Source organism: Lagopus leucura, unplaced genomic scaffold (genome assembly GCF_019238085.1).
Source record: "Lagopus leucura isolate 7727_CA_CO unplaced genomic scaffold, USGS_WTPT01 Super-Scaffold_73, whole genome shotgun sequence".
In the NCBI taxonomy this organism is placed as follows: domain Eukaryota; kingdom Metazoa; phylum Chordata; class Aves; order Galliformes; family Phasianidae; genus Lagopus; species Lagopus leucura.
Window position 1 is genome coordinate 42208086 of NW_024962252.1, and position 13279 is coordinate 42221364.

Here is a 13279-nt window from a genome sequence, read left to right on the forward strand (position 1 = left end):
AATTCTTGAGTCTTCACTGTATCACAGTGAAGGCTTGAAATACTTTCCCTTTTCATGTGGATAATGCTGTATCAGAGCCAAGTCTTATGTTCATTACTGCTGCAAAATTATTCATCCCTGACATATGCGTTTTACTCGTGTAAAGTGGACTCGATGAGCGCTGGGCTTCTCACAAACACTTTTTGTTTATTTAAGAGGAGAAATACTTCCAGGTGCTTCTTTAAAAACAGAATGCTTCAATAATTGCAGAGCCTATGCAGGAAGGTGCAGAGAAAAATGCAAGACTAGGCACGCTAGGCCCTCTGATCTTTGGGAGGGAATGATAGCACTCTATGGTACCGTGTTATAATCTAAGGCAGGGAGAGTGTTTTGTTCTGCTGGGTTTTATGCTTTTTGTTTTTGTTTCACCTGGAAAACTGCTGCTTTCCTAGGGGGGAGGTTTTCAGCACCAACACAAACAGTACCAAATCTCCCTGTCTCAGCATGCTGCCACGTTGTTGGTGTTTCGTGCTTTGTGCCAGAATAACCAGAACTTCACAGGGCAGCAGCAGCAGCGATGTGTGTGCCTTGCTCTCTACCCATACCACATTCAAGAAGGCAGTGAGGGTCTATGGCTGTTACGTATTTTACCATTTTTTAATTCTGAAGAAGTAACCATCACCTGTTAAGCACAGAGCTCCATTTCTTCCTTGCCACTTTCCTTCTTCTCAAAACATAAAGAAAAAAAAAATGACCTTAAAACAACAATCAGAGAAGATAAAGAAAAGGTTTTATTCTGCCATGTGACTTCAACAAATGCAAAAACTTAAAAATGCTGTCAGAAATAACAGGCGGTGTCTAAGCAAAGGGAACCAACGTCTCTGTAGTTGAAGAAGGTAATAGGAAGGTGGAAAGCTGCAGTGCATCGTCTCTTCTTCTCACACAGGAGGCAGTGTGGTCTGCTGCAAATGCACCAGAGCAAAAATTTGGATCGTGAGTCTCTTTCACAGCTTCAGAGCTCCCTGCTGAGCTTATCTACAAAGGCCTTGTCTTGGTTCTTTCATCTAGCGAGTTCTCTGTGAAGAAGAATTAGGTACAGGCTTCGAAAATTGAGATGGGATATCTATGTTGTGTTATAGAGTACAGTGTTGATTACTCCAATAACAGATTGTAAGAAGGAGCTTTATTTGTGATCCTCTCAGTGGCCACTTCTGGACTTCTCCCTTTTCTTACATCCTTTAAAGAGAAAAACAAAACAAAACAAAACAAAACAAAACAAAAAAAAAAAAAAAAAAAAAAAAACGCTCATCTATAGTATTTAGCATGAAAAAGCCCAGGAATAGTCCATGAGAAATTGGGAATTAAAACCTCCAAACTAGTCTGGTACAACCCAAAAAATGAACCTTCATTGCGAACTACCAACCACTAGCCACTTCTAGAGCAGCTTTTCTGCAGTCCGCCAGAGGAGCTGACACCCCACTACACAAAGGGTACACGACCAATTCCTGACACAGTTTGGACTCCATATGTGAGCAGCTTAACACTCACAGAGAAATGAATTAATCTCTCTTCTACAGAAGAGGCATTCTGTAGGGAGTATTTAATCACAAGCTGATCAGGAGCCAAGCCAAGTATCTTCATTCTGAATAGATTAGCTTGGAGCACGTTCATGTTCTGTAAAAAATGAAATGAACAATTACCAGGAACCTTTCTTCTCAACTACTGAAGAGTGAGTTTCTGTGCCATACTTTATTTTCTGAAATTTCCTGGAAAGAGTTTCCTGGAATGTAAGATCGTTTCTCCATGTCTCCCATGGGATGCACGTACACACTAACATGCACACACGCACCAATAATTACAAAACTCGCGATGGATCTATCGTGCAGGAGCAAACACACCGCTCCTCGTGTGAACTTCCACGCGAGCACGTAAAGGAAGCGGACCCGAGTAAACAAAGCCGTACGAACACCAAGGATCAGGGGGCACTTTGCGAGGGCTTCCTCCCGACTGGGCGGAGGGGTGGGAAAGGCGAGGTGCAGCCCAGCGCGGCACGCCGCAGCCCCCGGTGCCCCCACGCATCGCCGCCCCCTCCCCGCGGTGCCGCCCGGCCGGGCAGGTCCCAGCGAGCCGCCCGCCGCAGCCCGCCCGCCCTCGCTGTGTTGCATCAGCAGCGGCGACCTCGGGGCGCTCCCCTCTGCCCCGGCTCGTTTTTGCTGCGCCTTCAGTTCTCGCCCTCCTCCCCCCACCTTCCTGAGCTCCATTCGCGGGGCCCCTCCTCCTGGGCTGCCACCCCTCCTTTTCCCCTCCTCTTTCACAGTCAGAAAACTTGTTAAAAGCTCTGCCCGTGTTCCAAGTTAGAAAAAAACTTTTACGAGGTATCAGCACTTTTCTTTCGCTGGTGGGGAAGGAAGGATGAAAAATACAAAGCAGGAGTAGACTTTTAAAGTTTAAATAGACAGGTCCGAGCGCCTGAGCGTGCTCTTCCGTTTTCCCTTAACCCTCCAGAGAAGTACCCCGAGCCATTCGCACTGCTCATCAGCAGCGGTAAGTTGGAAGTTTTCCTTTCTCGTCTTTTGGTGTACACTTTTTTCTCTTTTTTTTCCTAAAAACTTTTTTTTTCACTCTAAGGATTTTGCGTTAAATGGTCGAACTTGTTTAAAAATATATATGTAATAATAAAAAGTTGTCCCGAAGTACTCGATTTAAACTCGCAGGGATTACGCCGTGCTTTCCTTTCCTTTGTCATATTTTTACACATTTCTAAAAATACGACACTTCCCTCAACTTCCGACCTCGCTCCACGGGGAGAGGCGCTGCGGTGAGGTTGCAGCTGCGGAGCCGCGGACTTGTTGCTCCTTTTGGTGAAGTCTGTGCCCCCCCTCGTACTGACCCAGAAAGAAGGAACGTAGGTGCGCTCCGCTCCTGTCCGCAGCTCAGCGCAGCGCGCCCCGCTCCTGCCCCACGCATTCCGCTTTCCTGTGGCGATCCCACCGATGCCTGCTCGCTGCTCTTTATTAGGTGCTTTGTTAAATGCTGCAGCTAAGAACGTGGTGACTTCCACGTGGGCTTCCTGGCGATTTTTCCCCCTTTCTCTGATAATAGATGCGATAAAATCCAGACGTGGGTTACGGGTTTGTAACCTAGTTTGTATATAGTTACTCTGTTTTAGCAACCTCGGTAAAGGGATTTTAGGGAAGGAATGTGAGATATCATGATACGTCTTACCACTCCGGCGAGGTTTCTGAGTCCTGGGTGGTTATAAATGAAAGCTGTTTAGGAGCTTTGTGAAAGAATATCCACAGTCAGTGTCATAATCCCGATGTGACACATTCCTTTTATACTACCTTGAAGGCTTAAATACTTTCAAAACGTGGCGAAAAGGAATGATTGAGCAGCATCTCTCAGAGAGCTCAAAAGCTGTTCAAGTTGCAAGAGTTGGCGTGGTTCCACTCTGTAGGTCTCTGCCCCGTGCCAGCAGGGAGAGAAGCGCACCAGAAGGCAGGGAGGGGGACCTGCAGCTGGAGCACAGGGCGCGGGACCTATCTTATCGAGTAGCAAGCTCTCCTCTTAAATAGGAATATTGTGTGCTGATGTTTGTCCTCGCATTTTGCCTTGTGATAACAAGCGAGCCTTGTGTAGGAGCATATTTTGTCTGAGGAATTCTTTCAGATCTTAAAAGTGTGAGAGCCCACGGCAATGGGGATGAAAGTGAGCCATGAGCACCTGGGCCTGAGTCCTGCGTGTGCCTGCGTGTGTGTGCCCGTACAGGGAGTGAGCTGCAGGACTCAGTGCAGCTTTTTTTCTGGCTGCTTCACATCTGGACAGCACACTGCACTGCTGAATTTAAGCCTCTGGTCTTTGAGATGTTTACTGAAGTGCTTCCTTCAAAAACTTCAAAGGCAAACACTGGCACTGACCCATGATACCTTACAAGCGTACAAATGGGAGACGGGCAGCAGCAGGCGGAGTTTGGGAGGAAGAAGAAGGGGACGCCAGGGATTTGGCGTAAGTCTGAGTGCTTCCACACTCAGGAGTGCAAACAGATCCAGCACTGTGAAGTTATCTCAGTTTTCACGTACTGCAAGTCTACGAGATTAATTTTAGTTGTCTCAGAAATGAACTCTGGATTAGGCCAAGGATTCCTGTGGGCACACAGGAAGGTTAGATGACATTGAGCAACATCTGTTTCATCAGATATTGCTCTCTTTCCCTAGTTTCTGGTTTCCCCCCCTCGATGCTACCCGCTGAGCTTATCTCACATGGAGGCACCTGGCCTCTTGTTTATGCCATATGCACTTACTAGGATTCCAGATTTCAAGACCTGAAAGCACGATCTTCAGAGGGCCTGAGGGCCCCTCAAGGAATTCAGTGTTTCTTCTTCTAGTTCCCAAGCGAGTCAAAAAAGGGGTGAGTATGGGCAGTAATACAGAGGGGAGACTTTAGTTGTACAACTAGAGAGTGCCGAAGAAAGCACTTCTGGTTGCTTTGGGCCCCTTTGCAGCTATGCTTTAGAAGTAAATTGGGTATAGAGAGTACAACATGGGAGAGAAAATCCTGTGGAGAAGATCCACAAGTGACCACCAACGCTGTGAGCATTGAGAAAGCAAACATTTCTGACGCTTTAAATTCTAGCTACTGCAACCATTTAGCATCTTATCTTTGGCAGATGAAATGAACTGAGGCTCATCTTTAGACCTGCAAATGAACTACGGCTTTCCAGGAGAATCTCTGACATTTGCTCATTTCTGTAGGATTTCAGAAAACCAATCTTTCCTATTCCAACCCATCTAAATGCTTTCAGTTGTACGCCTCAGTTCTTTTCTTGACAGTGCTGGTTGCTTTTGGGAGATACTCAGATTGATTGATGTTCAAGGTCCAGAATCTTCTCTTTTGTAGACCACTTATTTTTTATGTGTGCAAGGATTTCTGTAGGAAAAGCAAAGATTTTGCCTGTTTTCCAACTGCTTCAGCTGCAAAATCCCATTTTAGATCCCACTCTTACCCTTTCTGTTCTTCCATCCACTAGCATGTGACCTTCTAACCCTGTAGTCAGACCTGGACATGTTACCACAACACCGAGTTTGCGTTATTCTTCATGGAAAATATGAACCAGATGGCATGGTGAATGCTGTCCATAAAAAATAGTTCTCAGATTTCTTAATTGTGGCTTACAAGTCAAATTTCTTCTATATGTGATCATCCAAAACCCATGTAGATGAATGCTGTAATATCTCCTGCTGCTCTGTGTTGTTTTTTCCTATCTTTACCCACGCACAGTAGAATCTGGAAGAAATCCATCTTATAAAAAGTTTAATAGGCCTGCATTAGTCTATCACCCCCCAAAAAACCTCTTTGAAGTACTAATCAGAACTCATGAAATGCGTGTATGCATCATCAGCTATATCCTAAAATTCCTGAACTACTGAAATTGCACCAGTCCCTCAGATCAAGCTGTGCTATTCAGTGGAACTGTTGAAAGAAGTTTGATTGTTAAAAGAAGTCTAGATGCTGAATAAATAGTTTTTGAGTGTAATCTTCCATCAATTTCAAACTATTTACTAGTTAAAACTTTTAAATACTTGCTTAATGCAAAAGCTCTTCTTAAACCTAGCAAACATACATTGGAATCAGTTAATAAAAATGGTCTTTCAGTGTCCGGAAAGTGAAGGTGTTATGTCCTGTGAATGAGTTTTCCCTGAAAGAAAACAAAGTAGTGTGTTTCATAAAGCAACAGAATCCACTTAAGTGAAGGAATAATATATTTGTGCCACCACAAGATTATCTGATTAACAGCACAATGTTTTGAATTGACGTGGGGTTTTTATCACTGGCAGAGGCTAGCGTGTAACTGATCTCTTTAAAAAAAGTTTCTTTTCAAAACTATGTATGAGTAATTCAAGCATGGAATGTTTCCTCCTGGAGTTTATATTGCCAGAGGATATAAATGAAACTTAGCAATTTTGCATGCTGAAGTAAATTAAAAAATAGGTAGTAAATTCTCAAAATATTGCAGGTGTGAGATTAGGTAGGTCAAAACTGAAGTAAATCATGTAATGGACCAGAGTGGTGTGTAATTAAAAAACAAACAATATATTGCTGCCTAGAAATAACATGTCCTCTGTTTTCTTAATCAAAGTTTCAATCTGAAATAACATTTAGACAGTAAAAAAGTACACCGAGTCTGAGGAAAGTCTGTTAATGCGGTAGTTCCAAATCATCTAAAAGCTGGCTAATTAAATCAAGAAGCTGTTACTTGAAAAAGGCTCCTTCTGTCCACTTCCACTGCTAGGACGTGGAGAAAAGTTTGCCTGTAAAACAAACTTCACGTGCTGTATAGTTACAGACTGTTCTCTGTTTTAACAGTCTCAGCATGAGGAGGGACCCAGTCATATTGCATTCCTGCCTTTCCAGAGCCCTCTATGCTCGTGTGCTGACGTCTTTCCTACCAAACTGAACCAATAAAGACAAACTAATCTTTTCCTGGGAATGACTAAACCCGGGAATGGATGTGTCCTGAAAGTGTGTGTTGGAAAGAAACATGCTGCGCGTCCCTCCCAGCAAGGCTTCCAGATTTAAAAGTCTGAAGAGGGCCTGATCCTTTGATGGGACTTCATTCATGTGAAGAACTAATTATGTGAGGAAGGGTCTGTTCGCCGCAGTAGGTAAACTTCCTCTGCACTTCAGAGCGAGCTGACCAGGCGGGCTGCGGAAGCGGCCCTGGGTTATTTTGCAGGGGTTCGAAAATAATTGGCACCTCCGAGCCGTCGGAGCAAGTACTTTAAACACTTGGCTCTCATTATTCTCTGACTCTTTCTGATAGCAGAAAAGGCAGTGCTTTCTTATTTGGCGTAGCATATATTGTTATGATTGAGTATGCCAAATTTATAACCTTCTGTTTCCAGTGAGTCACCACTCTGTGAAAGAAAATCTCTTTGGTACTAAAATTTCCTATTTTATGAATTATCCAGAAATTGGGTGTTTTTGTTGTTGTTTGTTTGTTTGTTTGTTTGTTTTCTATAAATAACCTTCACTAGGGAATATATCCTTGATGTGATGGGAAGGAAACTATTTGAACATTATCAGAACTATTAATACAGGAAAGAGATTACTCAGCATGCATGGTACAAACATCTCTGCCCAGCAGCATCTACTTCAAAAGGGATGCTTTGTGCTTATTTTTTCTTGTAGGTGCCCAATTTTGCGTGTGCTCATGCGGAACAAGTCAAAACGTAGGGTTTTTAAGCAGAAAAGGTTACCATTCTCCACTTGATAAAAACTACGCATCGAGCTTTGTTTTTCCTAGGAATCTGGAACGTCGAGTAGAATATTTCACTTGTTTTTTTGTCACCTCGTGTATTTTCGGAAATCCCTGAGAAGTGGTGCATTTCCCTGAAACTTAAACTCAAGTTGAGAGACACAGTTTAAACTTGCTGTGTTTTACAGTTGGATTGCAAATCGCTCACTAGGAGTTGCCTTAGAAAGTGCTCACTTGCCTTTCCTTCCCGGGTAAATCTTTTTTCCTTTCAAAGTGAAGTGAAGGAATTTAAATCTAAAAAGATGCAAATGAGGAGTTGAAACTACAGTAAATCAAGCAAGCCATAGATAGCCAGGAAACCAGTTCTTCCAATATGGTAACATAAGCTTAGCTGTGCCTGATGCATTTAGTATTTTTGATTCCTTTATAAAAATGTAGGTGAAGAGTACCAATATCAATCTTTGTGCTGCAAATACTTATTTATAAATTTAATTTAGAAAACAAGATTTTCTGAAGCAATATGCAGTAAGAACTTTGCATCATTAGGAGCTACACTCAGATGTATCACACACAGTGTATTTATTATGTGTGCAATAGCTCAATTTTATATTGCCATGGAAAATGTTGTGCATATTTGTAACGGTGAAATGTTAGGTATCTGACCCTAACATTAACTCAGTACATTTTTTTAATGTAGATTATGCTATGTTTTGCTTTCCTGCTCTTTTAAAGAATGAGTATCTAAATAAATAACCATGGATGAGACACACTGAAAAGAGAGAAATCATTCATTTATTCTTAGTATATTCAGGGAGTACTACCAAACGCTTCCACATCCTGCTTCAGAGGTGTGTCACAGCTGTTTTCAGCCTGCGGCAGATGTTGGTCATTGAACTGCAGCTGCCACCAAGGAAGCTGGTTTTAGCCAACCACAGTGGCAACCAGGGTTTTTCATGGACTTCCTGAAGACATGACTGAAATTAGGAACTTCTTTCTTTCATTGTGTTTGGAGACATCATAAAATATTTATCTTTACAGTTTCCCATACTTGCCACTCCACCTGCAGACTAAGTGAAGCACATGAACTAAAACAAAGCTAACTCTTAGCATATGGTTAACACTGATCTGTGTGTGATTCAGCTCATCAAAAGTATTAAACATCTGTCTTAACCATCGGTTGTTTTTTTTTTTCCTTTGTTTCCTTCTTTAGCTGATACCTCGTGAAGATGGGTGATTGGAGTGCCCTGGGAAAACTTCTTGACAAGGTTCAAGCTTATTCTACTGCAGGAGGAAAAGTATGGCTGTCTGTCCTCTTTATTTTCCGAATTCTGCTACTGGGGACAGCAGTCGAGTCTGCTTGGGGAGATGAACAGTCTGCTTTTCGGTGCAATACTCAACAGCCTGGTTGTGAGAACGTCTGCTATGACAAGTCCTTCCCCATCTCCCATGTGCGTTTCTGGGTTCTGCAGATCATATTTGTGTCTGTACCAACCCTGTTGTACCTGGCGCACGTGTTCTACGTGATGAGGAAAGAAGAGAAGCTGAACAAAAGAGAAGAAGAGCTCAAAGTGGTCCAAAATGATGGTGTGAATGTGGATATGCACCTCAAACAAATAGAAATTAAGAAATTCAAGTATGGTATTGAGGAGCATGGCAAGGTAAAGATGCGTGGGGGACTGCTCCGTACTTACATTATCAGCATCCTCTTTAAGTCTGTCTTCGAGGTGGCTTTCCTGCTGATACAGTGGTACATTTATGGGTTTAGCCTGAGTGCCATCTACACTTGTGAGCGAGACCCATGCCCTCACAGGGTGGACTGTTTCCTGTCCCGTCCAACTGAGAAAACCATCTTCATTGTATTCATGCTGGTAGTGTCTTTGGTGTCTCTTGCCTTGAACATCATTGAGCTTTTCTACGTGTTCTTCAAGGGTGTCAAGGATCGTGTGAAAGGAAAAACCGACCCCTACTCCCACAGTGGCACGATGAGCCCTTCCAAGGACTGTGGTTCCCCCAAATATGCGTATTACAATGGCTGTTCCTCACCAACCGCCCCCTTGTCTCCCATGTCTCCCCCGGGGTACAAGCTTGTTACCGGAGACAGGAACAATTCCTCCTGTCGTAACTACAATAAGCAAGCCAGCGAGCAAAACTGGGCCAACTACAGCGCGGAGCAGAATAGGATGGGGCAGGCTGGCAGCACCATCTCCAACTCGCATGCCCAGCCCTTCGACTTCCCTGATGAGCACCAGAACACGAAAAAACTGGCGTCGGGTCACGAGCTGCAACCCCTCACCATTGTGGACCAGAGGCCTCCCAGCAGAGCCAGCAGCCGAGCCAGCAGCAGGCCTCGACCTGACGACCTGGAGATCTAAGCTTCTCACTGCAGTACATGCTCGACTATGAAACGACGTGCATTGGAAGATGCAGTCAGTGCTGATCTTGTTCCAGTGGAGGTGGTACTTAACAGTCTCAAGCAGGAGATTTTAACAATCGTAAAAACAAACAGGCAAACAAACTTTTAAAATACTTGCTGTTTTTTGGGGAGGATATGGGGTTGGTGTGGGGTGGTACAATACACATTGGTATTTAATGTAGCTGGTTTAAAGAATTTAAATACTAAAAAAAAAAAAAAAAAAAAAAAAAGAGATAAGTAGTCGTTACTAAGGTATGGGGTTGTTTTTTCTAGAAAGGCTGTAAATATCTGAGTGTATGTGTATGTGCGTACTATTGTGTTTGTTTCTAAAGAATCTTCTAAAACCCAATAATAACTGAACTCACATTTGTCAGGGTGAAGTGCTGTCTGAAGATGAAAAGGTTTTTCCTATTCAACAAGCAAAAAATCCAGGATTGTCTCTGATCATTTCCCTGTCAAGAACATTCCATTCTTAATAAGTGCACTTTGAAGGTAAACTTTCCTGCATAGTCCTCCAGGTTGTTGAAAGGCTTCTGTGAGGACAGTCTACAACTCAAATTTCAGAAAAAGCCCACCAAGAAATACTTTGGTCACCTGCTTTTCCAGCTCTTAATGCAGGTAGATTTAGTGATGTGCATAGGTGGAAGTGGGATGGCTCCACGCTCCTATAACCAGCAACCACACTTTTGCCCACAGCAATATTCATGTCCTGCTGCTCACGTGCAGTCTCATTAGCATCATACAAAACCCAGTTGGCTGTCACTTGCAGATTTAAGCATTAGGACAGGCAAGCAACTTACTCCAATTAATTTTATTACACCTTTATGTATTTTAAGGGTGTACATGTGTGTGTGGATATGGAGGTAAAGGTGTACACAAAACACACTTGGAAGCATACACTGAGAAGCATATGCACACAGATTACTTGCAGTTGACACTTGCTCATGGATATTGTGAAGGTGTGGGCCACTATGGTGTTTACATTCTGATTCCTTCAATGCAAGTGAAGCACATGTCATATATTTTTTTAATTCTATATAATATTTTCCATGTATCCTAAATGGATGCTTTTTTAAAAATAAAAAATAAAAAAAAAGCCTAATCCTGGATGTCTTGCTCTGGAAAATCTCTCTTTTAAGTCAACGGGAGTTTTGCCTGAGCAAAGTCTACAGGATCAAGCTCAAGATGCAGTGACCCATCTTCTTGCTGGCATGAATGATTTTCTTTCTAGAAGTTAGGGATGGAAAAGACCCATTCGGTCATCTAGCCAATCTCCCTGATAGGTAATAATGATGCTTGAACGATAGAAGTTGTAGTACTGTAAGCAAGCTTTAGTCTTTTATGTGAAAAACTTAGAAGAAATGCTTTGTGCTGGATTAATAATAAAATATGCCTACATGACTTTTGCAGTAACTGGTATTTTTCTTATACTAAGTATTTGCATTTACTGAACTGTAATGTCCACTCCAAGTTTGACAGTTAGGTCTTTCTAGATGGCTCTAGCAACTTTAGAGTTTACACTTAGGTTTTGTTTGAAATGCAAGTGAAGTTGAAAGGATTTAAAAAAAAAATAAAATACAATTCTAGATAATTTATTTGAAATAAATTTTAAAGAAATCTACCAGTTTCTTCAAATGTATTGCCTCTTAGCTGAACACAGATTGACCAAGGAAATACATAGCTTGGTTTCATTTTGCAGCAACACAGATAAATGGTTTCATTTACTACAGTATATTAATTTGTTTGACATTCCATGTTAAACTACTGTCGTGTTCAACTTCATTGCATGTTTGCAACCATAGTCCATTGGATCATGTTGTCTGGAGAACATTAGTCAATAAAGTTTTAATTTAGTATAAATACATGTTCTGATTGTCTTTTACTATTTTATACGCCCGTGTATTTTTTGTTTCAGTATTGCAGTTTAAACTCCTTCCTTCCCTCTTCATTTTTCCCTAGTCACGATGCATTTCAGAAGCAGTCTTGGTAAAATCCATCTGGATTTACTTTGAATTGAAATGTATGAGGGACAAATTCAGAGACCCTCAGAGCCCTGGAACAAAATCATGCTCAGCACGAACTACTGAAATGTAAATCCTGCCATGAGCCTCGGAATATATATAATTATTTGCAAACTATTAGAAAATACTGTAATAGTAAGATACAAACACAACATTTTAAAGGTTTTTTTCATATGCAGACAATGTTCTACAATATGAAATCATTGCTTCAAGTTTACATTCCTCTATGTAATCAGATTGATTGACAGTTTCAATTTCTGAAATGAAATCGTCGCTCTCTCCATGAGAGTAAAGTGAGGTTAGGATTTCATGTAGTGTTTTCTGCTTCATCTTTTAGATCCCTGTCCCAATGAAGACATATGGTGCTTGGCTTTCCCACTTTGGACTTTGAAAGAAAAATGGTTAAACTCCTTTTTTTTTTTTTTTTTGAAAAATCAAAATGATCATGAAGTTATGTTACAGCTCTCTACTTTCAAATTTGTTTGGCTAATTTCTTCCCCTTCCTACTAGTAAAGAGAGGAAAGAGGGGAAATTAGCAGGACAGGACTACTGGATTTACATCTATGAGAGATGGTACTAACACAAGGAGTGACTGCTTGAAGTATTTCTTAAGTAATAATGATGAGTCATATTTTAAGCTGGCTTGCCCTAGTTCATCTGTTCAAAGGGAAGAACATTCCAAGCATTTTGTGAGGATCATCCAATTGGAAAGGTGAGTACAGAAACTTTCAGTGAAGGGCTCACCCTGAAACAAAATCTCTTGTCTCATAGACAGACTGATTGTAAAGTATGTCCCAAGCTACGGACTCAGTTCCTTAAGGCATCATGGACAGGTGAAATAAATTTGTGCTTCAGTGTCAAGGTTCTCGAGTGATTTTTTGATGGTGATACATACGTATGCATGTTTCAGGCCAATTCTCCCACCTATATATATTTCTGTGGAGTGTATTTCTTGCATACTTTGAAGTTGCCATTACAGTGATAAAGTTTTGTGTGCCATTCATCCAATTTCCTTATATACTTTCTCCAGTGTGCTTATTCAGCAGCAGTTGTGTTCTCTGCAAATGATAAAAAAATATATTTCTAGTAATTCTAGTGCATATTTTTATGTTAGATAGTGAATTTAAAGTGGAAATGATATTATGAAACATTTCTGAGGATAATCAAAAGAAAAGGTTACCAACAACAGCAAGAAACAAATTACAAAATCTGCTTAGTACTAAAAATTTTTGTCGATTTTTTTTTAATATAGTATTTTGAAAAAAAAAAAAGACAAATTCATCTTAAGGCCTCCACCCTACTCCAGTAATTTGAAATGTCTGTAAAGAGTAAAGTTAGAAGGATGAACATTAAAGACGGTCTGAAATCTATATTTGGATCCTGTAATTTCAAAGTGTTTTAAATACAGTGAGCTCGCAGTGAGGGTTCCTTCCTGTTTTAGAAGAGAAATTTCCATATTTGAAGGGAAAAAAATTATGGGCTATAGCAGTAGTTTGAGAACCAGAACAAACTGTAAGTGTACCTGTTACACCCTCTGAAATTGGTCAGTTTTAAATTATGCACTCATCTTAATGTTTCAGAACTAAGGCTGTCTACAATGCTGCTGTGCTA

The 13279-nt window shown here is 41.4% G+C and overlaps 1 protein-coding gene across 1 annotated transcript; it reads left to right on the forward strand.

Moving 5' to 3' along the window:
• The first annotated feature begins 2280 nt into the window (after nt 1–2280).
• Nucleotides 2281–11507, forward strand: GJA1 (gap junction protein alpha 1). Its single transcript, XM_042894626.1, has 2 exons — nt 2281–2523; nt 8445–11507. The coding sequence occupies exon 2, from the start codon at nt 8461–8463 to the stop codon at nt 9604–9606; it is 1146 nt and encodes a 381-aa protein (XP_042750560.1). The 5' UTR covers nt 2281–2523; nt 8445–8460; the 3' UTR covers nt 9607–11507.
• Nucleotides 11508–13279: the final 1772 nt, after the last annotated feature.

Coding starts and splice junctions, on each gene's coding strand:
- GJA1 (XM_042894626.1), top strand. CDS start 8,461: ATGGGTGATTGGAGTGCCCTGGGAAAACTTCTTGACAAGGTTCAAGCT.